Here is a 27,860-nt window from a genome sequence, read left to right as displayed (position 1 = left end):
TTGTTTGGGCTTCCAGAACCGAGGTTGGTGGGCTTCCAGAACCGAGGTTTATTGGACTTCCAGAACCGAGGTTGGTGGGCTTCCAGAACCGAGGTTTGTTGGGCTTCCAGAACTGAGGTTTGTTGGGATTCCAGAACCGAGGTTGGTGGGCTTCCAGAACCGTGGTTTGTTGGGCTTCCAGAATCGAGGTTGGTGGGCTTCCAGAACCGAGGTTGGTGGGCTTCCAGAACCGAGGTTGGTGGCCAGCAGACCTGGGTTCCAATACTACACCGAACAAAAATATAAATGCAACATGAAACAATTTCAAAGATTTTACTGAGTTACAGTTCATATTAGGAAATCAGTCAATTGAAATAAATTCATTAGGCCCTAATCTATGGATTTGACATGACTGGAAATACAGATATGCATCAATTGGTCACAAATAAAAAAATATATATGTAAGTAGGGGCGTGGATCAGAAAACCAGTCAGTATCTGGTGTGACCACCAATTGCCTCATGCAGCGTGACACATCTCCTACCCATAGAGTTGATCAGGCTGTTGATTGTGGCCTGTGGAACGTTGTCCCACTCCTCTTCAATGGCTGTGCGAAGTTGCTGGATATTGGTGGGAACTGGAACACGCCGTCGTACACGTCGATCCAGATCATCCCAAACATGCTCAATGGGTGACATGTCAGGTAAGTACATGGGAACTGGGACATTGTCTTGCGACATGAGGCCGTGCATTATCATGCTGAAACATGAGCTGATGGCAGCGGATGAATGGCAGGACAATGGGCCTCAGAATCTCATCACGGTATCTCTGTGCATTCAAATTGCCCTCGATGAAATGCAATTGTGTTCGTTGTCTGTAGCTTATGCCTGCCCATACCATAACCCCACCATGGGGCACTCTGTTCACAACGTTGACATCAGCGAACCACTTGCACACGTGACGCCATACACGCTGTCTGCCATTTGCCCGGTACAGTTGAAACCGGGATTCATCCATTAAGAGCACACTTCTCTAGCGTACCAGTGGCCATCGAAGCATTTGCCAACTGAAGTCGGTCACGACGCCGAACTGCAGTCAGGTCAAGACCCTGGTGAGGACGACGAGCACGCAGATAGATGAGCTTCCCTGAGACGGTTTCTGACAGTTTGTTAGGACTTCTTTGGTTGTGCAAACCCACAGTTTCATCAGCTGTCCGGGTGGCTGGTGAAGAAGCCGGATGTGGAGGTCCTGGGCTGGCGTGGTTACATGTGTTCTGCGGTTGTGAAGCCGGTTGGACCTACTGCCAAATTCTCTAAAACTACGTTGGAGGCAGCTTATGGTAGAGAAATGAACATTCAATTATCTGGCAACAGCTCTGGTGGACATTCCTGCAGTCAGCAGCTTTTTGTGCGTATGGGCAATTTCTGGGATCTTTTATTTCAGCTCATGAAACATGGGACCAACACTTTACATATTGCGTTTTATATTTTTGTTCAGTGTATTTGAAGTCATTCCAAATACTTTATCTTGGATTGATTGGGCTTGTCTGGCGCAATGGCACCAATAGAGTAGCTGGAAAACCGCAAACCCGCCCATCTGGTACTCCAGGCAGGCTAGAGCAAACACTAACAGAATCTGAAAGATTTCAGATAGTATTTGAACCCAGGTCTGGAGTCAACTGGTCTAACCCAGAGCCATATATTTAGAGCGTTGGACCAACTTTGAAATTGTAATATTGTTCTAATTCTAGACATTCAGTGACATAGCATTATTTAAATGTTCCCCATGTAATGTGAACGGGGTGCTAACATGGCTCCATGCAATGTTGAAGTGTCATGTAAATGCGGTATTATGGAGAAACCTTTATGGTCCAACTCTCTAAACACGTGGTTCTGGTCTAACCTATCCCATCTCATTCCCACAGGAGGCAGTCCTCCTCCTCCTCCTCCTCCCAGCTCTGGCCCTTCTACACCGGGAGGCCGACCTGTCCAACACCAGCAGAACCACAGGAAGACTTCCCACACCAACACCTGTCAGAAGTGTGGAGAGCAGTTCCCTACCTTCTATCAGCTCCGTGTCCACCTGACCACCCACCGGGGAGAGAAGCCCTTCTCCTGTCCAGACTGTGGCAAACACTTCTCAGCCCGGGGCTACATGGAGTCACACCAGAGGGTAGGTTGGGTCCCAAATGGCACCCTATTCCCATTGAGCTCTCGTCAAAAGTAGTGTACTATATAGAGTAGTGTACACCCTTGTTTTATTTATTGTTAAAACAATTCGTATTCAGTTTAAAACCATTTTAAAAGTACAAAGAAATCCCAGAGGACAATGAAAACGTTAAAGCTGAAATCCGTAAAGGGAGAAACAGGGCCACTGTTCACCCCAGCGCTACTGTTGTTGAGCGTCCAGCAGTGTAAAAAAAAAAAAGTGCAGTACATATTCTGGTGTTCTAGCGCGCGTGCAATGATGTCAGAGGGAAAAGAAAACTCTTCTTTGTTTTAAAGTAACTTCTTTATTGTTGTAAAATCCCAAACGGACGTGGCAGTTCCACCAAATACGGATTCCAGGTTTGACTAAAGGATCACTTTAGTCAAACATGATCTTTTTGGTATTTTCATTCATTAGCCAATGGTAGTACAACCCCCCCCCCCCCCCCAAACTTGTGCATGTCAGAAGTCAAGTTTTCAAGATGGAGCACTTTCGGTCCAGAGCAAAAACTCTGCTGATAGTTTTTTAATAAACTATCCCTTTTAAATACACGTATTTCCAATGTGGTCCTGGGTGTAGGTACACATCAAGGAGAGACCACACCCCTGCCCCGACTGTGGTAAGAGGTTCCTCTCTCTGGGAGACCTGAAGAGACACCAGCAGAGCTTCTCCGACGAGAGACCGTACGGCTGCTCCGAGTGCGGGAAGAGCTTCACCCAACCGGGGTTCCTAAGGGCACACCAGAGGACACACACCGGGGTCAAAGGTTACCCCTGCCCCTACTGTCACAAGGACTTCTTCACTGCCTCCAGTCTGAGGAGACACAGGAAGCAGGCGCATGCGGAAGAGACCGTCACACTGCCCCCTAGTGGTGGACTCCAGCTATCACATGCTGGAGAGACCCTAGGTCAAGCTGAAGCTGGTGTACCAGTACTGAAGGTCATAGTGAAGGAGGAGGAGGAGGATCCTGCTTTTGGTGAGTCACATGTTCTGTCACATGTCATAGTCATGCCTTATTGTGTCAGACCGGTTTAGTTTACTCACCAACTACTAATCAAACTAGGTAAGGAGGGCTTCTCTTATCAAAATAAAAATCATTAAAGCTAGAGTCCTTAATTAAAACAATAACAAAGCCGTCACCCCGCCTCTGTTTTGGTAAAAATCTGAGGGACAGGGCTGGAGAAATGGAACCACTCTCAAATTCATAGACCGAGCTATGAATGCAAGGACTGACCATCCATGAAATCAAAATGATAGTTTTAACCATGTTTTAAGGTTACACAGTGTTTGTTAAAATTTACATTGGAGTAAAACAATTTTATATTTTGGGTTCTGATGGGGTACGACAGTTGAACTAAGCTCATGAAGCATTTATAAGTTATGTTCTACAAGAATCAATGGGTGTACACTACTGTTCAAAAATGTCTAAGTGACCCCAAACGTTTGAACGGTAGTGTATGTAATTAAAGGAAAAACCTCACCGGCCAGGTTGCGTGCATGACCGGTGCAAAGTAAATAAAACCCAAGCTGTGGAACGTTCCTTTAATGATAATATACCCATCGATTCAATCATTTCACCCACACCACTCGCGCACATGAACAAGTGTCTGCTTTAGCCAAGCGCTAAAATAGAACTTGGTTCTATTTGAGACTCTCCACGCGCTGCAAGTCCCCCTCCTTCCTTATTGGATAGCAGGAAGATAAAGACCCAGCTGGATGCTTGAAAGGCAAATGAAGGAGAGATGAATTAAAGATGAACTAAAATAGGTTTCCCTTTTTATCCGTGGATTAATACGTCGGAGTAGAGAAACACACGATGTTGTATGACTCCCGGTCAAAATTCTACAAAGGACCAACTAAAAAGAGGACCATATGCCATGTCAGGTAAAATAACAACTCAATGTTCATCTCCAAGAACAAAGTAGCTAGCAACAGCTAGCTAGCGAAATGTCCATGAATGTTTCATGTGTGTTACGACCTGCCCACAATTTTAAATATAGTTGGTTCACAGTTGGTTTTGATATTTTAACCTGCGTGTCCTGATCGCGTCTTGTGTGGATGGACAAAATCAACATGCGTGCGCCATTGTGCGTGATGACATCGTCCCCACAGTGACGGTACGTACATATCCCAACCAGAAGCCATGGAGAACCAGAAGCCACGTAGTCAGCATGTTACCGCTGTACTTTGTGGAAATAAAGTGGTAGTGAGTGAATATGAACTGTCTTGGCCTTACCCTATTTTACTTTAGTATTAGATTAATATGTTTTTAAACAACACAGATACATAAAAATAATATATTACACATTATTACATTTCAACCAGAGAATCATCAACCTGGATAAAGCCTCTGTACTGTCCATCAGGAGATAGAAATTAATCATCAACCTGGATGAATCCTCTGTAGTGTACTGCCCATCAGGAGATAGATATTCATAATGAATGCGCCCAACCACCATTGCAGGTGAAACCACTCTTGTTTTTCCCCAAGTCTTACTCCAGGAAGTACCCACTCCAGGAAAAAACAGTATGCTGAGTAGGCAGGCCATAAAAATGACTAATCAGATTTGTTGTTAGGATAGTGTGTTCTCTAACATTAGTAAACCCAGCTGATAGATGTAGCCAATACCAAGGTAAAGTGGTCTAAGGCTACCATGACGACGGACATATAAACATCAGGAGATTACCATAGCACGCTTGTAGCCTATTGAATGCTATAGGAGACTAGTAAAAACAGTATAGTTGTTATCAATGTTATTGTGGGAGCACATTCAGCAGCCAAATATGACCATTTTCAAGTCAGTGTTGCAATGCTTTTCTCTACTTTACCAGCTAGGCTATGTCAATGCTTCCACTTTTTTCTACTTTACCAGCTAGGCTATGTCAATGCTTCCACTTTTCTCTACTTTACCAGCTAGGCTATGTCAATGCTTCCACTTGTCTCTACTTTACCAGCTAGGCTATGTCAATGCTTCCCCTTTTCTCTACTTTACCACTTTTCTCTACTTTACCAGCTAAGCTATGTCAATGCTTCCACTTTTCTCTACTTTACCAGCTAAGCTATGTCAATGCTTCCACTTTTCTCTACTTTAACAGCTAGGCTATGTCAATGCTTCCACTTTTCTCTACTTTACCAGCTAAGCTATGTCAATGCTTCCACTTTTCTCTACTTTACCAATTTTCTCTACTTTACCAGCTAAGCTATGTCAATGCTTCCACTTTTCTCTACTTTACAAGCTAGGCTATGTCAATGCTTCCACTTTTCTCTACTTTACCAGCTAAGCTATGACAATGCTTCCACTTTTCTCTACTTTACCAGCTAGACTATGTCAATGCTTCCACTTTTCTCTACTTTACCAGCTAGGCTATGTCAATGCTTCCACTTTTCTCTACTTTACCAGCTAGGCTATGTCAATGCTTCCACTTTTCTCTACTTTACCAGCAAGGCTATGTCAATGCTTCCACTTTTCTCTACTTTACCAGCTAAGCTATGTCAATGCTTCCACTTTTCTCTACTTTACCACTTTTCTCTACTTTACCAGCTAAGCTATGTCAATACTTCCACTTTTCTCTACTTTACCAGCTAAGCTATGTCAATGCTTCCACTTTTCTCTACTTTAACAGCTAGGCTATGTCAATGCTTCCACTTTTCTCTACTTTACCAGCTAAGCTATGTCAATGCTTCCACTTTTCTCTACTTTACCAATTTTCTCTACTTTACCAGCTAAGCTATGTCAATGCTTCCACTTTTCTCTACTTTACAAGCTAGGCTATGTCAATGCTTCCACTTTTCTCTACTTTACCAGCTAAGCTATGACAATGCTTCCACTTTTCTCTACTTTACCAGCTAGGCTATGTCAATGCTTCCACTTGTCTCTACTTTACCAGCTAGGCTATGTCTATGCTTCCACTTTTCTCTACTTTACCAGCTAAGCTATGTCAATGCTTCCACTTTTCTCTACTTTACCACTTTTCTCTACTTTACCAGCTAAGCTATGTCAATGCTTCCACTTTTCTCTACTTTACCAGCTAGGCTATGTCAATGCTTCCACTTTTCTCTACTTTACCAGCTAGACTATGTCAATGCTTCCACTTTTCTCTACTTTACCAGCTAGGCTATGTCAATGCTTCCACTTTTCTCTACTTTACCAGCTAGGCTATGTCAATGCTTCCACTATTCTCTACTTTACCAGCTAGGCTATGTCAATGCTTCCACTTTTCTCTACTTTAACAGCTAGGCTATGTCAATGCTTCCACTTTTCTCTACTTTACCACTTTTCTCTACTTTACCAGCTAAGCTATGTCAATGCTTCCACTTTTCTCTACTTTACCAGCTAAGCTATGTCAATGCTTCCACTTTTCTCTACTTTACCAGCTAGGCTATGTCAATGCTTCCACTTTTTTCTACTTTACCAGCTAGGCTATGTCAATGCTTCCACTTTTCTCTACTTTACCAGCTAGGCTATGTCAATGCTTCCACTTGTCTCTACTTTACCAGCTAGGCTATGTCAATGCTTCCACTTTTCTCTACTTTACCACTTTTCTCTACTTTACCAGCTAAGCTATGTCAATGCTTCCACTTTTCTCTACTTTACCAGCAAGGCTATGTCAATGCTTCCACTTTTCTCTACTTTACCAGCTAAGCTATGTCAATGCTTCCACTTTTCTCTACTTGACCAGCTAGGCTATGTCAATGCTTCCACTTTTTTCTACTTTACCAGCTAGGCTATGTCAATGCTTCCACTTTTCTCTACTTTACCAGCTAAGCTATGTCAATGCTTCCACTTTTCTCTACTTTACCACTTTTCTCTACTTTACCAGCTAAGCTATGTCAATGCTTCCACTTTTCTCTACTTTACCAATTTTCTCTACTTTACCAGCTAAGCTATGTCAATGCTTCCAATTTTCTCTACTTTACAAGCTAGGCTATGTCAATGCTTCCACTTTTCTCTACTTTACCAGCTAAGCTATGACAATGCTTCCACTTTTCTCTACTTTACCAGCTAGGCTATGTCAATGCTTCCACTTTTCTCTACTTTACCAGCTAGGCTATGTCAATGCTTCCACTTTGCTCTACTTTACCAGCAAGGCTATGTCAATGCTTCCACTTTTCTCTACTTTACCAGCTAGGCTATTTCAATGCTTCCACTTTTCTCTACTTTACCAGCTAAGCTATGTCAATGCTTCCACTTTTCTCTACTTTACCAGCTAAGCTATGTCAATGCTTCCACTTTTCTCTACTTTACCAGCTAAGCTATGACAATGCTTCCACTTTTCTCTACTTTACCAGCTAGGCTATGTCAATGCTTCCACTTGTCTCTACTTTACCAGCTAGGCTATGTCAATGCTTCCACTTTTCTCTACTTTAACAGCTAGGCTATGTCAATGCTTCCACTTTTCTCTACTTTACCACTTTTCTCTACTTTACCAGCTAAGCTATGTCAATGCTTCCACTTTTCTCTACTTTACCAGCAAGGCTATGTCAATGCTTCCACTTTTCTCTACTTTACCAGCTAAGCTATGTCAATGCTTCCACTTTTCTCTACTTTACCAGCTAGGCTATGTCAATGCTTCCACTTTTTTCTACTTTACCAGCTAGGCTATGTCAATGCTTCCACTTTTCTCTACTTTACCAGCTAGGCTATGTCAATGCTTCCACTTGTCTCTACTTTACCAGCTAGGCTATGTCAATGCTTCCACTTTTCTCTACTTTACCACTTTTCTCTACTTTACCAGCTAAGCTATGTCAATGCTTCCACTTTTCTCTACTTTACCAGCAAGGCTATGTCAATGCTTCCACTTTTCTCTACTTTACCAGCTAAGCTATGTCAATGCTTCCACTTTTCTCTACTTTACCAGCTAGGCTATGTCAATGCTTCCACTTTTTTCTACTTTACCAGCTAGGCTATGTCAATGCTTCCACTTTTCTCTACTTTACCAGCTAGGCTATGTCAATGCTTCCACTTGTCTCTACTTTACCAGCTAGGCTATGTCAATGCTTCCACTTTTCTCTACTTTACCAGCTAAGCTATGTCAATGCTTCCACTTTTCTCTACTTTACCACTTTTCTCTACTTTACCAGCTAAGCTATGTCAATGCTTCCACTTTTCTCTACTTTACCAATTTTCTCTACTTTACCAGCTAAGCTATGTCAATGCTTCCAATTTTCTCTACTTTACAAGCTAGGCTATGTCAATGCTTCCACTTTTCTCTACTTTACCAGCTAAGCTATGACAATGCTTCCACTTTTCTCTACTTTACCAGCTAGACTATGTCAATGCTTCCACTTTTCTCTACTTTACCAGCTAGGCTATGTCAATGCTTCCACTTTTCTCTACTTTACCAGCTAGGCTATGTCAATGCTTCCACTTTTCTCTACTTTACCAGCAAGGCTATGTCAATGCTTCCACTTTTCTCTACTTTACCAGCTAGGCTATTTCAATGCTTCCACTTTTCTCTACTTTACCAGCTAAGCTATGTCAATGCTTCCACTTTTCTCTACTTTACCACTTTTCTCTACTTTACCAGCTAAGCTATGTCAATGCTTCCACTTTTCTCTACTTTACCAGCTAAGCTATGTTAATGCTTCCACTTTTCTCTACTTTAACAGCTAGGCTATGTCAATGCTTCCACTTTTCTCTACTTTACCAGCTAAGCTATGTCAATGCTTCCACTTTTCTCTACTTTACCAATTTTCTCTACTTTACCAGCTAAGCTATGTCAATGCTTCCACTTTTCTCTACTTTACAAGCTAGGCTATGTCAATGCTTCCACTTTTCTCTACTTTACCAGCTAAGCTATGACAATGCTTCCACTTTTCTCTACTTTACCAGCTAGGCTATGTCAATGCTTCCACTTGTCTCTACTTTACCAGCTAGGCTATGTCTATGCTTCCACTTTTCTCTACTTTACCAGCTAAGCTATGTCAATGCTTCCACTTTTCTCTACTTTACCACTTTTCTCTACTTTACCAGCTAAGCTATGTCAATGCTTCCACTTTTCTCTACTTTACCAGCTAGACTATGTCAATGCTTCCACTTTTCTCTACTTTACCAGCTAGGCTATGTCAATGCTTCCACTTTTCTCTACTTTACCAGCTAGGCTATGTCAATGCTTCCACTATTCTCTACTTTACCAGCTAGGCTATGTCAATGCTTCCACTTTTCTCTACTTTAACAGCTAGGCTATGTCAATGCTTCCACTTTTCTCTACTTTACCACTTTTCTCTACTTTACCAGCTAAGCTATGTCAATGCTTCCACTTTTCTCTACTTTACCAGCAAGGCTATGTCAATGCTTCCACTTTTCTCTACTTTACCAGCTAGACTATGTCAATGCTTCCACTTTTCTCTACTTTACCAGCTAAGCTATGTCAATGCTTCCACTTTTCTCTACTTACCAGCTAGGCTATGTCAATGCTTCCACTTTTCTCTACTTTAACAGCTAGATTATGTCAATGCTTCCACTTTTCTCTACTTTACCAGCTAAGCTATGTCAATGCTTCCACTTTTCTCTACTTTACCACTTTTCTCTACCAGCTAAGCTATGTCAATGCTTCCACTTTTCTCTACTTACCAGCTAGGCTATGTCAATGCTTCCACTTTTCTCTACTTTACCAGCAAGGCTATGTCAATGCTTCCACTTTTTTCTACTTTACCAGCAAGGCTATGTCAATGCTTCCACTTTTCTCTACTTTACCAGCTAAGCTATGTCAATGCTTCCACTTTTCTCTACTTTAACAGCTAGGCTATGTCAATGCTTCCACTTTTCTCTACTTTACCAGCTAAGCTATGTCAATGCTTCCACTTTTCTCTACTTTACCAATTTTCTCTACTTTACCAGCTAAGCTATGTCAATGCTTCCACTTTTCTCTACTTTACAAGCTAGGCTATGTCAATGCTTCCACTTTTCTCTACTTTACCAGCTAAGCTATGACAATGCTTCCACTTTTCTCTACTTTACCAGCTAGGCTATGTCAATGCTTCCACTTGTCTCTACTTTACCAGCTAGGCTATGTCAATGCTTCCACTTTTCTCTACTTTAACAGCTAGGCTATGTCAATGCTTCCACTTTTCTCTACTTTACCACTTTTCTCTACTTTACCAGCTAAGCTATGTCAATGCTTCCACTTTTCTCTACTTTACCAGCAAGGCTATGTCAATGCTTCCACTTTTCTCTACTTTACCAGCTAAGCTATGTCAATGCTTCCACTTTTCTCTACTTTACCAGCTAGGCTATGTCAATGCTTCCACTTTTTTCTACTTTACCAGCTAGGCTATGTCAATGCTTCCACTTTTCTCTACTTTACCAGCTAGGCTATGTCAATGCTTCCACTTGTCTCTACTTTACCAGCTAGGCTATGTCAATGCTTCCACTTTTCTCTACTTTACCACTTTTCTCTACTTTACCAGCTAAGCTATGTCAATGCTTCCACTTTTCTCTACTTTACCAGCAAGGCTATGTCAATGCTTCCACTTTTCTCTACTTTACCAGCTAAGCTATGTCAATGCTTCCACTTTTCTCTACTTTACCAGCTAGGCTATGTCAATGCTTCCACTTTTTTCTACTTTACCAGCTAGGCTATGTCAATGCTTCCACTTTTCTCTACTTTACCAGCTAGGCTATGTCAATGCTTCCACTTGTCTCTACTTTACCAGCTAGGCTATGTCAATGCTTCCACTTTTCTCTACTTTACCAGCTAAGCTATGTCAATGCTTCCACTTTTCTCTACTTTACCACTTTTCTCTACTTTACCAGCTAAGCTATGTCAATGCTTCCACTTTTCTCTACTTTACCAATTTTCTCTACTTTACCAGCTAAGCTATGTCAATGCTTCCAATTTTCTCTACTTTACAAGCTAGGCTATGTCAATGCTTCCACTTTTCTCTACTTTACCAGCTAAGCTATGACAATGCTTCCACTTTTCTCTACTTTACCAGCTAGACTATGTCAATGCTTCCACTTTTCTCTACTTTACCAGCTAGGCTATGTCAATGCTTCCACTTTTCTCTACTTTACCAGCTAGGCTATGTCAATGCTTCCACTTTTCTCTACTTTACCAGCAAGGCTATGTCAATGCTTCCACTTTTCTCTACTTTACCAGCTAGGCTATTTCAATGCTTCCACTTTTCTCTACTTTACCAGCTAAGCTATGTCAATGCTTCCACTTTTCTCTACTTTACCACTTTTCTCTACTTTACCAGCTAAGCTATGTCAATGCTTCCACTTTTCTCTACTTTACCAGCTAAGCTATGTCAATGCTTCCACTTTTCTCTACTTTAACAGCTAGGCTATGTCAATGCTTCCACTTTTCTCTACTTTACCAGCTAAGCTATGTCAATGCTTCCACTTTTCTCTACTTTACCAATTTTCTCTACTTTACCAGCTAAGCTATGTCAATGCTTCCACTTTTCTCTACTTTACAAGCTAGGCTATGTCAATGCTTCCACTTTTCTCTACTTTACCAGCTAAGCTATGACAATGCTTCCACTTTTCTCTACTTTACCAGCTAGGCTATGTCAATGCTTCCACTTGTCTCTACTTTACAAGCTAGGCTATGTCAATGCTTCCACTTTTCTCTACTTTACCAGCTAAGCTATGACAATGCTTCCACTTTTCTCTACTTTACCAGCTAGGCTATGTCAATGCTTCCACTTGTCTCTACTTTACCAGCTAGGCTATGTCTATGCTTCCACTTTTCTCTACTTTACCAGCTAAGCTATGTCAATGCTTCCACTTTTCTCTACTTTACCACTTTTCTCTACTTTACCAGCTAAGCTATGTCAATGCTTCCACTTTTCTCTACTTTACCAGCTAGGCTATGTCAATGCTTCCACTTTTTTCTACTTTACCAGCAAGGCTATGTCAATGCTTCCACTTTTCTCTACTTTACCAGCTAGACTATGTCAATGCTTCCACTTTTCTCTACTTTACCAGCTAGGCTATGTCAATGCTTCCACTATTCTCTACTTTACCAGCTAGGCTATGTCAATGCTTCCACTTTTCTCTACTTTAACAGCTAGGCTATGTCAATGCTTCCACCTTTCTCTACTTTAACAGCTAGGCTATGTCAATGCTTCCACTTTTCTCTACTTACCAGCTAGGCTATGTCAATGCTTCCACTTTTCTCTACTTTACCAGCAAGGCTATGTCAATGCTTCCACTTTTCTCTACTTTACCAGCTAGGCTATGTCAATGCTTCCACTTTTCTCTACTTTAACAGCTAGGCTATGTCAATGCTTCCACTTTTCTCTACTTTACCAGCTAAGCTATGTCAATGCTTCCACTTTTCTCTACTTTACCACTTTTCTCTACCAGCTAAGCTATGTCAATGCTTCCACTTTTCTCTACTTTACCAGCTAGGCTATGTCAATGCTTCCACTTTTTTCTACTTTACCAGCAAGGCTATGTCAATGCTTCCACTTTTCTCTACTTTACCAGCTAGACTATGTCAATGCTTCCACCTTTCTCTACTTTACCAGCTAGGCTATGTCAATGCTTCCACTTTTCTCTACTTTACCAGCTAGGCTATGTCAATGCTTCCACTTTTCTCTACTTTACCAGCTAGGCTATGTCAATGCTTCCAATTTTCTCTACTTTACCAGCTAGGCTATGTCAATGCTTCCACTTTTCTCTACTTTACCAGCTAGGCTATGTCAATGCTTCCACTGTTCTCTACTTTACCAGCTAGGCTATGTCAATTCTTCCACTATTCTCTACTTTACCAGCTAGGCTATGTCAATGCTTCCACTTTTCTCTACTTTAACAGCTAGGCTATGTCAATGCTTCCACTTTTCTCTACTTTACCAGCTAGGCTATGTCAATGCTTCCACTTTTCTCTACTTTACCAGCTAGGCTATGTCAATGCTTCCAATTTTCTCTACTTTACCAGCTAGGCTATGTCAATGCTTCCACTTTTCTCTACTTTACCAGCTAGGCTATGTCAATGCTTCCACTGTTCTCTACTTTACCAGCTAGGCTATGTCAATTCTTCCACTTTTCTCTACTTAACCAGCAAGGCTATGTCAATGCTTCCACTTTTCTCTACTTTACCAGCTAGGCTATGTCAATGCTTCCACTTTTCTCTACTTTACCAGCTAGGCTATGTCAATGCTTCCACTTTTCTCTACTTTACCAGCAAGGCTATGTCAATGCTTCCACTTTTCTCTACTTTACCAGCTAAGCTATGTCAATGCTTCCACTTTTCTCTACTTTACCAGCTAGGCTATGTCAATGCTTCCACTTTTCTCTACTTTACCAGCTAGGCTATGTCAATGTGCTAGCTCTGGATGTAAAGAAACCAGGCAGATCTCTAAGTTAAGCAACAATAACAGAACTAAGGATTCCCAACCGCGCTAACGTTATATGACTGTATTTCAATATAAAAACATTAGCTGACACAAAACACTTCCTCTGTTGTTATCTGTCCTCTTGGCCCCGCTGGTTTAGGCTGTCTTCTCCAGTCTATCTTCAGGATGACAGTCTCAAGGCTGTTTAACTAGGAACGCACACACGCATTCGGGGGTGGGAGATCAGGAAATCAACCTCACTCCTCCCTAAGCTCGTTGTAGTTTAAAAAAAAAAAAAACGTGATTACCCCCAAATATGTAATTGATGGTAAAATCCAGACAGAAAAAATACCAAGCTTTCGATCTACAGTCCTACAGGTTCATAGCGTGATATAGGACAACGATGTTGTGTTCCTTTTAATTTTAAGTCCAAAAATGGATGTAGCAACTGCGGATTCTAGCTTTAATTACTCATTACCCTTTGACCTTCAGGTTTCGTGGTAAGTTAGTTAGTTATAGTTTAGTTAACCCAAACTATTGTCCTCATCCACACAGGAGAGAGTTCTAACAACCACCACTCTGAGTCTGAGGAGAGTCTCCCTGCATCCGTAGAGCAAAAACAACAACAACAACAACAACAACAACATAAACAGCATCACAGCTGCCACAGAAGAGCCCACCCCTGCCCTGTGTGTGGAAAGGAGTTTCCCATTGCATACAAGCTACAAGTCCATATGAGAATCCACACTGGAGAGAAGCCTTTCTCCTGCTCTGTGTGTGGGAAGAGCTTCGCCCAGAAGGGGAGCCTGACACTCCACCAGATCGTCCACACAAGAGAGAAACCTTACTCCTGCCCCGACTGTGGGAACACCTTCTCCCAGATGATCAGGTGTGTTATTGTTATCAGCATAGACCTGTGTCCTATTAATTAGTGCACACATAGAATCTAGTGCACACCATAGCAAAACGTTTTGCAAAGGAAAAATAAAACACTTGTTTCTTATTGAACAAGTACAGGTAATCTCCCTGTTAAGGCCGTGGGCATCCTTTTGGTGCCTAGTGAATACGACCCTGGTCCGTCCCTTTATGTATTTAGTTAGGCATATGCCATCTGCATGCTCATGGAGTTCATTGGTTTGTTTTGACTGGCTGCTATGTGGGTGTAATAAAACTTGGAACTACATAAAACTAACTTCTAACTTATCAGCCTGAAGAGACACCAACTTCTGCACACGGGAGAGAGACCGTACCGCTGCTCTGAGTGTGGGAGGAGCTACACCCAGCAGAGGAACCTGAGGTGTAAACTATGCTTTTTTTATTGATCAATTATAAGGTTTACAGGATCATTTTTAAAGTAGTCAGAATAGTGTTTTTTATCTATATTTATCTTATCTTAGAACACACCAGCTGAAGCACACCGCAGAGAGACTCCACCGCTGCTCTGTGTGTGGAAAAAGCTTCTTCACGGCCTCAGGACTCAGGGATCACCAGAGGTTAGTATGGACATTAATCGATGATTTCACTATTATTTTAGCCATCTCTTTTATTTGATGTTCCTTTATTATTCTATTTTATTGCCTTCTGTTGTTTTATTGATCTCCTATATTTCATTGTTTTACTGTAAAGTGTTGCGATTCTAAATAGACTTTAAATAAAGTTTGATTTGATTTAGGTCTCACACAGGAGAGAAACCGTTCCCCTGCTCCGTGTGTGGGAAGCGCTTCTCACGGCCTGGTCTCCTGAGAGAACACCAGCAGACTCACAGAGGAGATGGTAGACAGACGGAGGGAGACAGCAGCAAGGTGGGAGACAATTATAGTTACGTCCCAAATGGCAATAGCCTGGGCCTTGGTCAACAGGAGTTCACTGTATAGGGAATAGGGTTCCATTTGGGACTCATCTTATGATTGACAAGTGCTTCAGGTGTTTTCAAGATGAGACATCAGTATTCTGTCATCTAGGGAACCCTCATAGGTCGTCGGGGCCAGAAGATTTGTTATTCCTATCTTTATTTGTAATGATATTTCATTACATTGCCATTCTAGGACACTGGTGACCGATCGAGCCCCAAACCCAAAGAGTCCCTGGGTGAAACTCTGGGACTGAAAATTATAGTTGAAGAACTGGAGCGAGAAGAGGAGGAGGAAGTTGGTGGTTTGATCAATTCTGACGGAGAGGAAGTTGCTCACAATTCTCTTTCTGGTAAGGGGCAGGATCATGACGATGATGATTTTGATTGAGCTCTTCATTGTTGAAGGATGCATCCCAAATGGCACCCAATTCCCTACATAGCACCTCTTTTGACCAGAGCCCTATAAGGAATAGGGCGCTATTTGGGACGCAGCCTTAGTGTTAGTTAGTTGGTCATCTAGTGTTACCATAACGGCTAAGTATTTGTTTGTCTTTGCCCAGTCAAAAGTAGTGCACTATGTAGGGAATAGGGCGCCATTTGGGACGCACCTCCATGTTTAACCTCTCCACTTTTCCACACAGGAAAAAGCCCTGTCCCAGTCTTTGTTAGCGGTGAGATTCCCTCTACATCAGCAGAACGTGAACAACACCACCAACAAATCCTGGAGAAACGATGCAGAACCAAAAAGCCTCACCTCTGCTCTGTGTGTGGAAAGGAGTTCCCTAAACCATCGAAGCTAGTTGCACATCTCCGCACACACAGTGGAGAGAAACCCTTCTGCTGTTCTGTGTGCGGTAGAGGCTTCTCCACAGGGGGCATCACCCTACAGAGACACCTATTAACACACACAGGGGAGAAACCTTACCACTGCTCTGTCTGCGGGAAAAGGTTCATCCAGCGGGGGAATCTGTTAAAACACCAGAAGGTGCACACTGGAGAGAAACCTTACTCCTGCTCCGTGTGTGGACGGAGTTTCCCTCGGTTTGAGCGTCTGAAGGACCACCAGCGGACGCATACGGGAGAGAAACCTCACTCTTGCGATGTCTGTGGGATGAGGTTCTCCTACGCGTCCTCCCTCAAGGTCCTTATTGTTGTTTTTAGTCATTATTACCCCACTTCCCTACATAGTTTTTTATCACTCAAATCAAATTTTATTAGTCACATAGTTTGTAAACAACAAGTGTAGGCTAACAGTGAAATGATTACTTACGGGCCCTTCCCAACAATGCAGAGAGAAGGAAAATAGAGAAATAATAGAAAAGGTAATAATAAATACACAATGAGTAATGATAACTTGGTTATATACACGAGGTACCAGTACCGAGTCGATGTGCGTACAAGGTAATTGAGGTAGATATGTACATATAACTAGGAATAAAGTGACAGATAATAAAGAGTAACTAACTATTTATCAGTCTTATGGCTTGGGGGTAGAAGTTGTTCACGGTCCTGTTGGTTCCAGACTTGGTGCATCAGTACCGCTTGCCGTTCGTTAGCACAGAGAGCAGTCTATGACTTGAGTGGCTGGAGTCTTTGACAATTTTTAGGGCCTTCCTCTGACACCGTGTGGTATAGAGGTCCTGGATGGCATTGAGCTTGGCCCCAGTGATGTACTGGTCCATACCCACTACCCTCTGTAGCACCTTGTGGTCGGAGGCCGAGCAGTTGCCATACCAAGCAGTGATGCAGCCAGTCAAGATGCTCTCAATGGTGCAGCTGTATAACTTTTTGAGGATCTGAGGGCCCATGCCAAATCTTTTCAGCCTTCTGAGGGGGAAGAGGCGTTGTCGTGCCCTCTTCATGACTGTATTGTGTGTGTGGATCATGATAGATCCTTAGTGATGTGGACACCGAGGAACTTAAAACTCTCGACCCGGTCCACTAAAGCCCTGTCTATGTGAATGGGGGCATGCTCGGCCCTCCATTTCCTGTATTCCACTATCCAGCTCCTTTGTCTTGCTGACGTTGAGGGAGAGGTTGTTGGCCTGGCACCACACTGCCATGTCTCTGACCTCCTCCCTATAGGCTGTCTCATCATCGTCAGTGATCAGGCCTACCACCGTCGTGTCGTCGGCAAACTTAATGATCGTGTTGGAGTCGTGCACGGCCAAGCAGTTGTGGGTGAACAGGGAATACAGGAGGGGACTAAGCACACACCCCTGAGGGGCCCCCTTCAGGAAGTCCAGGATCAAGTTGCAGAAGGAGGTGTTCAATCCTAGGGTCCATAGCTTAGTGATGAGCTTGGAGGGCACTATGGTATTGAGCTGTAGTCAATGAACAGCATTCATACGTAGGTGTTCCTCTTGTCCAGATGGGAAAGGGCAGTGTGGAGTGCAATAGAGATTGCATCAGCTATGGATCTGTTGGGGCGGTAATGCGAATTGGAGTGGGTCCAGGGTGTCTAGGATGATGGTGTTGATGTGAGAATTTCACAGCTACAGATGAGTGCTATGGGTTTTAGTCATTTAGGCAGGTTACCTTGGCCTTCTTGGGCACAGGGACTATGGTGGTCAGCTTGAAACATGTAGGTATTACAGACTGGCTCAGAGAGAGGTTGAAAAATGTCAGTGAAGACACTTGCCAGCTGGTCAGACCTGAGTATGTATCCTGGTAGTCCATCTGGCCCTGAGGCCTTGTGAATGTTGACCTGTTTAAAGGTCTTACTCACATCGGCTACAGAGAGCGTGATCACACAGTCGTCCGGAACAGCTGATGCTCTCATGCATGGTTCAGTGTTGCTTGCCTCGAAGCGAGCATAGAAGGCATTTAGCTCGTCTGGTAGGCTAGCGTCACTGGGCAGCTCTCGGCTCGGTTTCGCTTTGTAATCCGTGATAGTTTCCGAGCTGATGTAGTAGGATTCGATCTTAGTCCTGTATTGCCGCTTTGCCTGTTTGATGGTTCACTTGAAGCTGGTGACTGATGTGGTAAATTCCTGAACTCCTCAATCCTGGAACATATTTCAGTCTGTGGGTAGCGAAACAGTCCTGTAGCTTCTTAGCATCCGCTTCATCGGACCACTTCCGTATTGAGCGCATCACTGGTACTTCCTTAAAATCACCGGCCACTAGGAGCGCCGCCTCTGGATGAGCATTTTCTTGTTTGCTTATGGCCCCTATATTGGTAAATAGTATGGTCTACAGCTTATCATGAGGTATTCTAACTCAGGCGAGCAGAACCTTCATATTAGAGATCGAGCACCAGCTGTTGTTAAGAGACACACACCTCCTCCCCCTTTCAGCTTACCCAACGCTGCCGTTCTGTCCTGCCCTCCTCCCCCTTTCAGCTTACCCCGACGCTGCCGTTCTGTCCTGCTAATGCATAGAAAAAACAGCTAGATGTATATTATCCATATCCTTGTTCAGCCACGACTCCGAGAAACACAGGATATTACAGTTCTTCAGGTCCCGTTGATAGGATAGTCTCGAACGGAGCTCATCCAGTTTGTTCTCCAGTGATTGTACGTTCGCCAATAGAACGGAGGGTAGAGGCGGGTTATGTACTCACCGACGTAGTTCACATTTTATCTCCATATTCCCTTTTCCCTACATTATTTTAATCCCTTTAATGATGTGAAGTGTGTTTTGAACAATCTAATATGCGCTTTAAATCAATTCTGACTTGACAGGTCCATCGCAGGATGCACACCGGGGAGAGACCTTACGAGTGCTCTGTCTGTGGGGAGAACTTCAACTCAACAGCAAACCTGAGGAAACACAGACAGTCCCACACTGGAGAGGGGTCTGCTGCTGTTACTGGGGGATTTCAGACTGCTGGAGGTGATGCTCTGGTAAATCATCAGACTACACCTGTAGACTATTCAAACCAGGTGGGGGAATACGATGTCACTAACAGGATTAATTGATTGATTGAGATAGATTTTTGGGTACAACATTTGTACAGTTTAAAAGTACAAAGAAATCCCTGAGGATAAAGCATTAAATGCACTTATTTCCAACGTGGTCCTCAGTGTAGGATGGAATAAATGTTTTAACTAAACTTGTCACTTAACTCAACGTACTGTGTGACACTTCTGCCATTTTAGGGAACCGTTGTCAAAGATAAAAGCTCTCCGGGTCCTGACCAAGGCCACGGTGAAGGCTGCAGTCAAACATCTACCATATATATCGATAGTGAAGAAGAAGAGGAGGAGGAGGAAGAAGAGATGGAGGAGGAAGTTGGTGGTTTGATTAATTCCGAAGGAGAAGAAGTTAATTGGGATTCTCTCTTCAGTAAGTAGAATAATTATAGGTGACAAAACGTACAGAATTACAGAAGAACAATGGCAGTACATGGGTTGTTGGTGTATAGGCTGAATCACACATCACACCTTACTCCCTACATAGTACACTAGATGGTTGTTGGTGTAGAGGCTGAATCCCAAATCACACCTTACTCCCTACATAGTACACTAGATGGTTGTTGGTGTATAGGCTGAATCCCACCTTACTCCCCCTACATAGTACACTAGATGGTTGTTGGTGTAGAGGCTGAATCACACCTTACTCCCCCTACATAGTACACTAGATGGTTGTTGGTGTAGAGGCTGAATCACACCTTACTCCCCCTACATAGTACACTAGATGGTTGTTGGTGTAGAGGCTGAATCACACCTTACTCCCCCTACATAGTACACTAGATGGTTGTTGGTGTAGAGGCTGAATCACACCTTACTCCCCCTACATAGTACACTAGATGGTTGTTGGTGTAGAGGCTGAATCACACCTTACTCCCCCTACATAGTACACTAGATGGTTGTTGGTGTATAGGCTGAATCACACCTTACTCCCCCTACATAGTACACTAGATGGTTGTTGATGTATAGGCTGAATCACACCTTACTCCCCCTACATAGTACACTAGATGGTTGTTGGTGTATAGGCTGAATCACACCTTACTCCCCCTACATAGTACACTAGATGGTTGTTGATGTATAGGCTGAATCCCAAATCACACCTTACTCCCTACATAGTACACTAGATGGTTGTTGATGTATAGGCTGAATCCCAAATCACACCTTACTCCCTACCTAGTACACTAGATGGTTGTTGGTGTATAGGCTGAATCACACCTTACTCCCTACATAGTACACTAGATGGTTGTTGATGTATAGGCTGAATCCCAAATCACACCTTACTCCCTACCTAGTACACTAGATGGTTGTTGGTGTATAGGCTGAATCACACCTTACTCCCTACCTAGTACACTAGATGGTTGTTGATGTAGAGGCTGAATCACACCTTACTCCCCCTACATAGTACACTAGATGGTTGTTGATGTATAGGCTGAATCCCAAATCACACCTTACTCCCTACCTAGTACACTAGATGGTTGTTGGTGTATAGGCTGAATCACACCTTACTCCCTACCTAGTACACTAGATGGTTGTTGATGTAGAGGCTGAATCACACCTTACTCCCCCTACATAGTACACTAGATGGTTGTTGATGTATAGGCTGAATCCCAAATCACACCTTACTCCCTACATAGTACACTAGATGGTTGTTGGTGTATAGGCTGAATCACACCTTACTCCCTACCTAGTACACTAGATGGTTGTTGGTGTATAGGCTGAATCACACCTTACTCCCTACCTAGTACACTAGATGGTTGTTGATGTATAGGCTGAATCCCAAATCACACCTTACTCCCTACCTAGTACACTAGATGGTTGTTGGTGTAGAGGCTGAATCACACCTTACTCCCTACATAGTACACTAGATGGTTGTTGATGTAGAGGCTGAATCACACCTTACTCCCCCTACATAGTACACTAGATGGTTGTTTTATATACAGTGCATTCGTAAAGTATTCAGACAGCTTGACTTTTTCCACATTGTGTTACATTACAGCCTTATTCTAAAATGGATTAAATAGTTTTTTCCCCTCATCAATCTACACACACAATACCCCATAATGACAAAGCAAAAATAGGTTTGTAGAAGTTTTTGCTCATTTATTACAAATAAAACAACTGAAATATTTAATTTACAAGTATTCAGACCCTTTTCTCAGTACTTTGTTGAAGCAACTTTGGCAGCGATTACAGCCTCGAGTCTTCTTGGGTATGACGCTACAAGCTTGGCACACCTGTATTTGGGGAGTTTCTCCCATTCTTCTCTGCAGATCCTCTCAAGCTCTGTCAGGTTGGATGGGGAGCGTTGCTGCACAGCTATTTTCAGGTCTCTCCAGAGATGTTTGATCGGGTTCAAGTCCGGGCTCTGGCTGGGCCACTCAAGGACATTTAGAGACTTGTCCCGAAGCCACTCCTGCGTTGTCTTGGCTGTGTGCTTAGGGACGTTGCCCTGTTGGAAGGTAAACCTTCGCCCCAGACTGAGGTCCTGAGTGCTCTGGAGCAGGTTTTCATCAAGGATCTCTCTGTACTTTGCTCCGTTCATATTTCCCTCGATCCTGACTAGTCTCCCAGTCCCTGCCGCTGAAAAACATCCCCACAGCATGATGCTGCCACCACCATGCTTCACCATAGGGATGGTGCCAGGTTTCCTCCAGACGTGACGCTTGCATTCAGGCCAAAAAGTTCAATCTTGGTTTCATCAGACCAGAGAATCTTGTTTGAGGAGTGGCTTGGTGGAGTGCTGCAGAGATGGCTGTCCTTCTGGAAAGTTCTCCCAGCTCCACAGAGGAACTCTTGAGCTCTGTCAGAGTGACCATCGGGTTCTTGGTCACCTCCCTGACCAAGGCCCTTCTCCTCCGATTGCTCAGTTTGGGTGATGAGAGGTGTTGGGTTTGCGCCAGACATAGCGTTTTCCTTGATGGCCAAAAAGCTCAATTTTAGTCTCATCTGACCAGAGTACCGTCTTCCATATGTTTGGGGAGTCGCCCACATAGCTTTTGGCGAACACCAAATATGTTTGCTTATTTTTTTCTTTAAGCAATGGCTTTTTTCTGGCCGCTCTTCTGTAAAGCCCAGCTCTGTGGAGTGTACGGCTTAAAGTGGTTCTATGGACAGATACTCCAATTTCCTCTGTGAAGCTTTGCAGCTCCTTCAGGGTTATCTTTGGTCTCTGCCTCACTGATTAATGCACTCCTTGCCTGGTCCGTGAGTCTTGGCAGATTGTGGTGCCATATTCTTTCCATTTTTTTAAAATAATGGATTTAATGGTGCTCCGTGGGATGTTCAAAGTTTCGGATATTTTTTTATAACCCAACCCTGATCTGTACTTCTCCACAACTTTGTCCCTGACCTGTTTGGAGAGCTCCTTGGTCTTCATGGTGCCGCTTGCGTGGTGGTGCCCCTTGCTTAGTGGTGTTGCAGACTCTGGGGCCTTTCAGAGCAGGTGTATAAATACTGAGATCACGTGACACTTAGATTGCACACAGGTGGACTTTATTTAACCAATTACGTGACTTCTGAAGGTAATTGGTTGCACCAGATCTTATTTAGGAGCTTCATAGCAAAAGGGGGTGAATACAAATGCACGCACCACTTTTCCGTTATTTATTTTTTTGAATTTTCTGAAACAAGTAATTTTTTTTTCCATTTCACTTCACCAATTCATGTCCATGACATGAAATCCAAATAAAAATCCATTTAAATTACAGGTTGTAATGCAACAAAATAGGAAAAAACGCCAAGGGGGATGAATACTTTTGCAAGGCACTGTAAGACAACCACTTATCACAGTCATTGTAAGTCAGCGCTAGTATCGCCAATTGCTGTAATATTGTGGAGATGGACACTTAAATATGATTGTTCTAACTCAGGAGAGAAACCGTTCAGCTGCTCTGTGTGCGGGAAGCTGTTCTCCCGGAAGGGAAAGTTGGACAGACATGAGAGGACCCACACTGGAGAGAAACCCTACCCCTGCCCTCACCCTGACTGTGGGATGAGCTTCTCTCAGTCTGGTAGTCTCCTGAGACACAGAAAAAGCCACGCTGGAGATAGACTACAGGTAAGTGACGACGCCTCCATTCTGGAAGAAGAGCCATCGGGTCCTGGATCTTCAGCATTGCAGGGCCCGAAGTCGGTTTCGGAAATGTTTGAGAACCAAGTTGAAGATCAAGAAGAAGATGATTATGATGAGGAAGTTGGTGGTCTGATCAATTCAGACGGAGAAGAAATCGGTTGGGATCGTCATCGTATCAGTAAGTGATAGAATGTTGACAGTTTGAATTTTGATGATGCTCTGTCCACATACGGTATATTCTAGTCAGGTCAGATCTTTTCATCTGTGTTTTATGTATTGTATGACATCACATGTTATGTCTGTTTCTATGTCTGTACCATGATGTTCAAATAAACCTTAAATTACAGTTGATTTTTCACTCGTAATCTAACCCATACTGTTTCATCAACACAGGACAGAGTGTCAGCCATCCCTCTACATCAGGAGAACCTGAACAACACCAGGACAACCACAACAACACAAAGGCCAAGTCTCACCACTGCTTCAAATGTGGGAAAGACTTTGCCAACATCTCTAACCTACGGCGACACCAGAAGAGACACACAGGTTGTTGTCTCCACAGAGTTCCTATTAAATGATGAGTTCTAATATGGAATTCCACATGACCTTTTCCCAATTTTACTGCGTTCTTTGATTCCTTTTCAATGATTTAAGGAGTGTTGTTGTGAACCATGTAAAATTCACTTTATGTTTGTGTTCCAAATGGCACCCTATTACCTTTGCAGTGCACTACTTTTGACCAGACCATATGGGCCCTAGTGCACTACATAGGGAATAGGGTGCCATTTGGGACACAGCCTAAATACTGCAAATCTGACTTGACAGGAGAGAGTTCCGACCACCGATCTGACAGCGAAGCCAGGAAGTCCCACTGCTGCCCAGAATGTGGAAGAGACTGTAAGAAGCTATCAGCTCTACAAAAGCACATGAAGATCCACACGGGAGAGAAGCCGTACCCTTGCTCCGTGTGTGGGAAACAGTTCCGTGAAAGAACAGCCCTCCACGACCACCAGAAAGTGCACACGGGAGAAAAACCTTACCCCTGCCCCGACTGTGGGAAGACGTTCGCTCACTCGGGGGCTATGAAGAGACACCTGCTGACGCACACCGGAGAGAAACCTTATTCCTGCTCTGTGTGTGGGAGGAGCTACACCCAGATAGGGCGACTGAGAGAACACGAGCGATCACACAGGTTGGTTCTATGTTAAGTTTAGCGTTCTGCTGTTTAGTCTTTGCTGGCTCCTTTTTACTCTGCTTATCTTGTAGTATTAGTCATACACATATTTTGGGGGCTAAATAGCTTTTAGCCCTTTTTCAAAGCATTTCTACAGCTGTTGCTGATGTGCATCAGATCTGGGCCACAAAGCTTCTCAGAGTGGAAGTGCCGATATAATCTTATTCATTTTGATCTAAATGGCCAAACTGATCCTAGATCAGCACTCCTACTCTGAGAAGCGGTGTGAATATGGCCCAGCTCGTTTGGCAATAATTGGGCAAAAGATCAGAATTAGGCTGCCTGTGTAAACGCAACCTTTGTGATTTCTGTGTGTAATAAAAAAGCACTCTACACATAGAATGTATTTATTGATATTACAGCGAGGAGAAGCATGACTGTTCCGTCTGCTGGAGGAGCTTCTCCAAAGCTACGGCCCTCGTCGCTCACTTCAGGTAAAGCACTTTGAGAACAACTACTGATGTTAAAGGGGCTTTACTAAATACATTTTGATCGACTGACTGACTGATTCAGTCATTCGTTGATGTTATTGATTGATTCAGGACCCACACTGGAGAGAGACCGTACAGCTGTGACGAGTGTGGGAAGAGCTACGTACGAACCCAGAACCTCCGAGCCCATCAGAGGAAATGTCACAGCAGCTCACTACCGGACCCTGGGCCTGGGACAGGGGAGGACCTGGCTGCAGGGGTGAAGAGTGAAGAGGATTCTATTAGTATCAGTGATGAAGAGGAGAGGGAGGTTGGCTCTGGAGTTGATGCTAGCAGGGAGGACCAAAACCAGGGCTAGCCTTCCACATTAGGATAGGAGGACCAAAACCAGGGCTAGCCTTCCACATTAGGATAGGAGGACCAAAACCAGGGCTAGCCTTCCACATTAGGATAGGAGGACCAAAACCAGGGCTAGCCTTCCACATTAGGATAGGAGGACCAAAACCAGGGCTAGCCTTCCACATTAGGATAGGAGGACCAAAACCAGGGCTAGCCTTCCACATTAGGATAGGAGGACCAAAACCAGGGCTAGCCTTCCACATTAGGATAGGAGGACCAAAACCAGGGCTAGCCTTCCACATTAGGATAGGAGGACCAAAACCAGGGCTAGCCTTCCACATTAGGATAGGAGGACCAAAACCAGGGCTAGCCTTCCACATAGGATTTTTCTGCGTCCCAAATGGCACCCTATTCCCTAAATACCGGGCCCTGATCAAAACTAGTGCACTACATAGGGAATAGGGTGTCATTTGTGATTCAGCAAGAGTCTTTGCGATGATTATCTGTAGACCAAGAACCAATAGAATGGACTTACTGTAGTTCTAAATTCTACCAGAGGAGGGCAGCAAAGTCTGAGAGACTAAATGATTAGTGTCGAGAAATTGAGTTTGAGCTAAAACATACACTACATGACCAAAAGTATGTGGACACCTGCTCGTCCAACATCTCATTCTAAAATCATGGGCATTAATATGGAGTTGGTCCCCCCCCTTTGCCTCTATAACAGCCTCATACTCTTCTGGGAAGGCTTTCCACTAGATGTTGGAACATTGCTGCGGGGACTTGCTTCCATTCAGCCACAAGAGCATTAGTGAGGTCGGGCACTGATGTTGGGCGATTAGGCCTGGCTCGCAGTCGGCGTTCCAATTCATCCCAAAGGTGTTCGATGGGGTTGAGGGCAGAGCTCTGTGCAGGCCAGTCAAGTTCTTCCACACTGATCTCAACAAACCATTTCTGTATGGACCTCGCTTTGTTCACGGGGGCATTGTCATCCTGAAACAGGAAAAGGCCTTCCCCAAACTGTTGCCACAAAGTTGGAAGCACAGAATTGTGTATAATATAATTGTATGCTGTAGCATTAAGATTTCCCTTCACTGGAACTAAGGGGCCTAGGCCAAACTATGAAAAAGAGCCCCAGACCATTATTCCTCCTCCACCAAACATTACAGTTGGCACTATGCATTGGGGCAGGTAGCGTTCTCCTGGCATCTGCCCAACCTAGATTTGTCTGTCGGGCACATGGAAACCCATTTCATGAAGCTCCCGACGAACAGATCTTGTGCGATGTTGCTTCCAGATGCAGTTTGGAACTCGGTAGTGAGTGTTGCAACCGAGGAGAGACGATTTTTACGCGCTACGTGCTTCAGCACTCTGCGGTCCTGTTCTGTGAGCTTGTGTGGCCCACCACTTCGCGGCTGAGCTGTTGTTGCTCCAAGACGTTTCCACTTCACAATAACAGCACTTACAGTTGACCGGGGCAGCTCTAGCAGGGCAGAAATTTGATAAACTGACTTGTTGGAAAGGTGGCATCCTATGACTGTGCCACGTTGAAAGTCACTGAGCTTTTCAGTAAGGCCATTCTACTGCCATGTTTGTTTATGGAGATTGCATGGCTGTGTGCTCGATTTTATACACCTGTCAGCAACGGGTGTGGCTGAAATAGCCGAATCCACTAATTTGAAGGGGTGTCCACATACTTTTTGTGTATATATAGTGTATAGAAGGCTTGCCTGATAGTCACAAACATGATGGGGCAGAACGCCTTGTGTTGTTATGATTCTGAACGTCATATAGCAAGCGACAATGACAAGAAGCTGCCGTGTGGGAAATCGTAGCTCGTTCATTTCAGCTAGTTTTATCTTGGTCTTGAAACCATGTCTTGTTTTGACCCATGTCTCATCTATGCCAATATGGCTAAAATCCACTAGCTAGCTAACCAACAACTGTAACGATGTATTTGAGAGACAAACAAGTGCTCATTGTGCAAATGTATTTATGTTTTCAATAAACATTTGGAGAATAAATGTAGTTTACATGTTGTCAACAATCTAAGCCAACCCTGCCTGTTTTGCCCCAGTTGTGGACTCATTGGTTTAGTTGCTAAACAACCCCGTCTACTGACCATGAACGTTCCTTTGAATTACAATAAAAATGTTCTTCACATTAATTCTGTTTGAAGAACCTGACTGAAGAGATTCTGTAATTATTCTGTTCTTTATTGTATACTGTCAAGTTGGGTCAATTCGAATCTGGTATTGGAACAAAAGAGGTGAACACACGTATTTTAAGATATACTAGTATTTTAATTAATGCAAAACACTTCAATGGTAAATATGATGTTCGTATATACGGGCTCACTGAAACACCACGCAGGGCAGACAGAGAACCAACTTTTTCAACCCAAGGTTCTTCTTTAATACTCTGACAGAGATAGTTCCTGCTCCAGGCTGGGCCTGTCAGAGTAGAGGCTGGGTGTGGTTTAAACTTACCCAACCTATCGATGGCGCACAGGCTGGTCCCAGGCCCTTGGCGCATCCCTGTTGCCA

General features: G+C 43.6%; 1 protein-coding gene across 2 annotated transcripts in view; it reads left to right on the top strand.

The window, feature by feature from the left end:
* The window catches only part of LOC311126687 (uncharacterized protein), a 31,183-nt gene extending 3,674 nt beyond the window's left edge, over nt 1–27,509 (top strand). The window contains exons 5-19 of one of the 2 annotated variants that reach the window (XM_084200680.1): nt 1,903–2,150; nt 2,766–3,162; nt 14,029–14,362; nt 14,681–14,770; nt 14,871–14,966; nt 15,146–15,275; nt 15,519–15,675; nt 15,967–16,466; nt 19,011–19,172; nt 19,428–19,614; nt 23,108–23,488; nt 23,704–23,856; nt 24,136–24,502; nt 24,907–24,978; nt 25,087–27,509. In XM_084200680.1, the coding sequence (XP_084056806.1) occupies nt 1,903–2,150; nt 2,766–3,162; nt 14,029–14,362; nt 14,681–14,770; nt 14,871–14,966; nt 15,146–15,275; nt 15,519–15,675; nt 15,967–16,466; nt 19,011–19,172; nt 19,428–19,614; nt 23,108–23,488; nt 23,704–23,856; nt 24,136–24,502; nt 24,907–24,978; nt 25,087–25,333 (3,521 nt within the window). In that variant the 3' untranslated portion in view covers nt 25,334–27,509. Of the gene's footprint in view, nt 1–1,902; nt 2,151–2,765; nt 3,163–14,028; nt 14,363–14,680; nt 14,771–14,870; nt 14,967–15,145; nt 15,276–15,518; nt 15,676–15,966; nt 16,467–19,010; nt 19,212–19,427; nt 19,615–23,107; nt 23,489–23,703; nt 23,857–24,135; nt 24,503–24,906; nt 24,979–25,086 lie in introns of both variants that reach the window. The other variant, XM_084200679.1, reaches the window with a different exon arrangement.
* The last annotated feature ends 351 nt before the right edge of the window (nt 27,510–27,860 follow it).

The sequence above is a fragment of the Coregonus lavaretus genome (assembly GCF_964263955.1).
Source record: "Coregonus lavaretus genome assembly, contig: HAP1_SCAFFOLD_514, whole genome shotgun sequence".
In the NCBI taxonomy this organism is placed as follows: domain Eukaryota; kingdom Metazoa; phylum Chordata; class Actinopteri; order Salmoniformes; family Salmonidae; genus Coregonus; species Coregonus lavaretus.
Note: the sequence above shows the minus strand (reverse complement) of the source record. Positions and strands in the feature narration are given on the sequence as shown.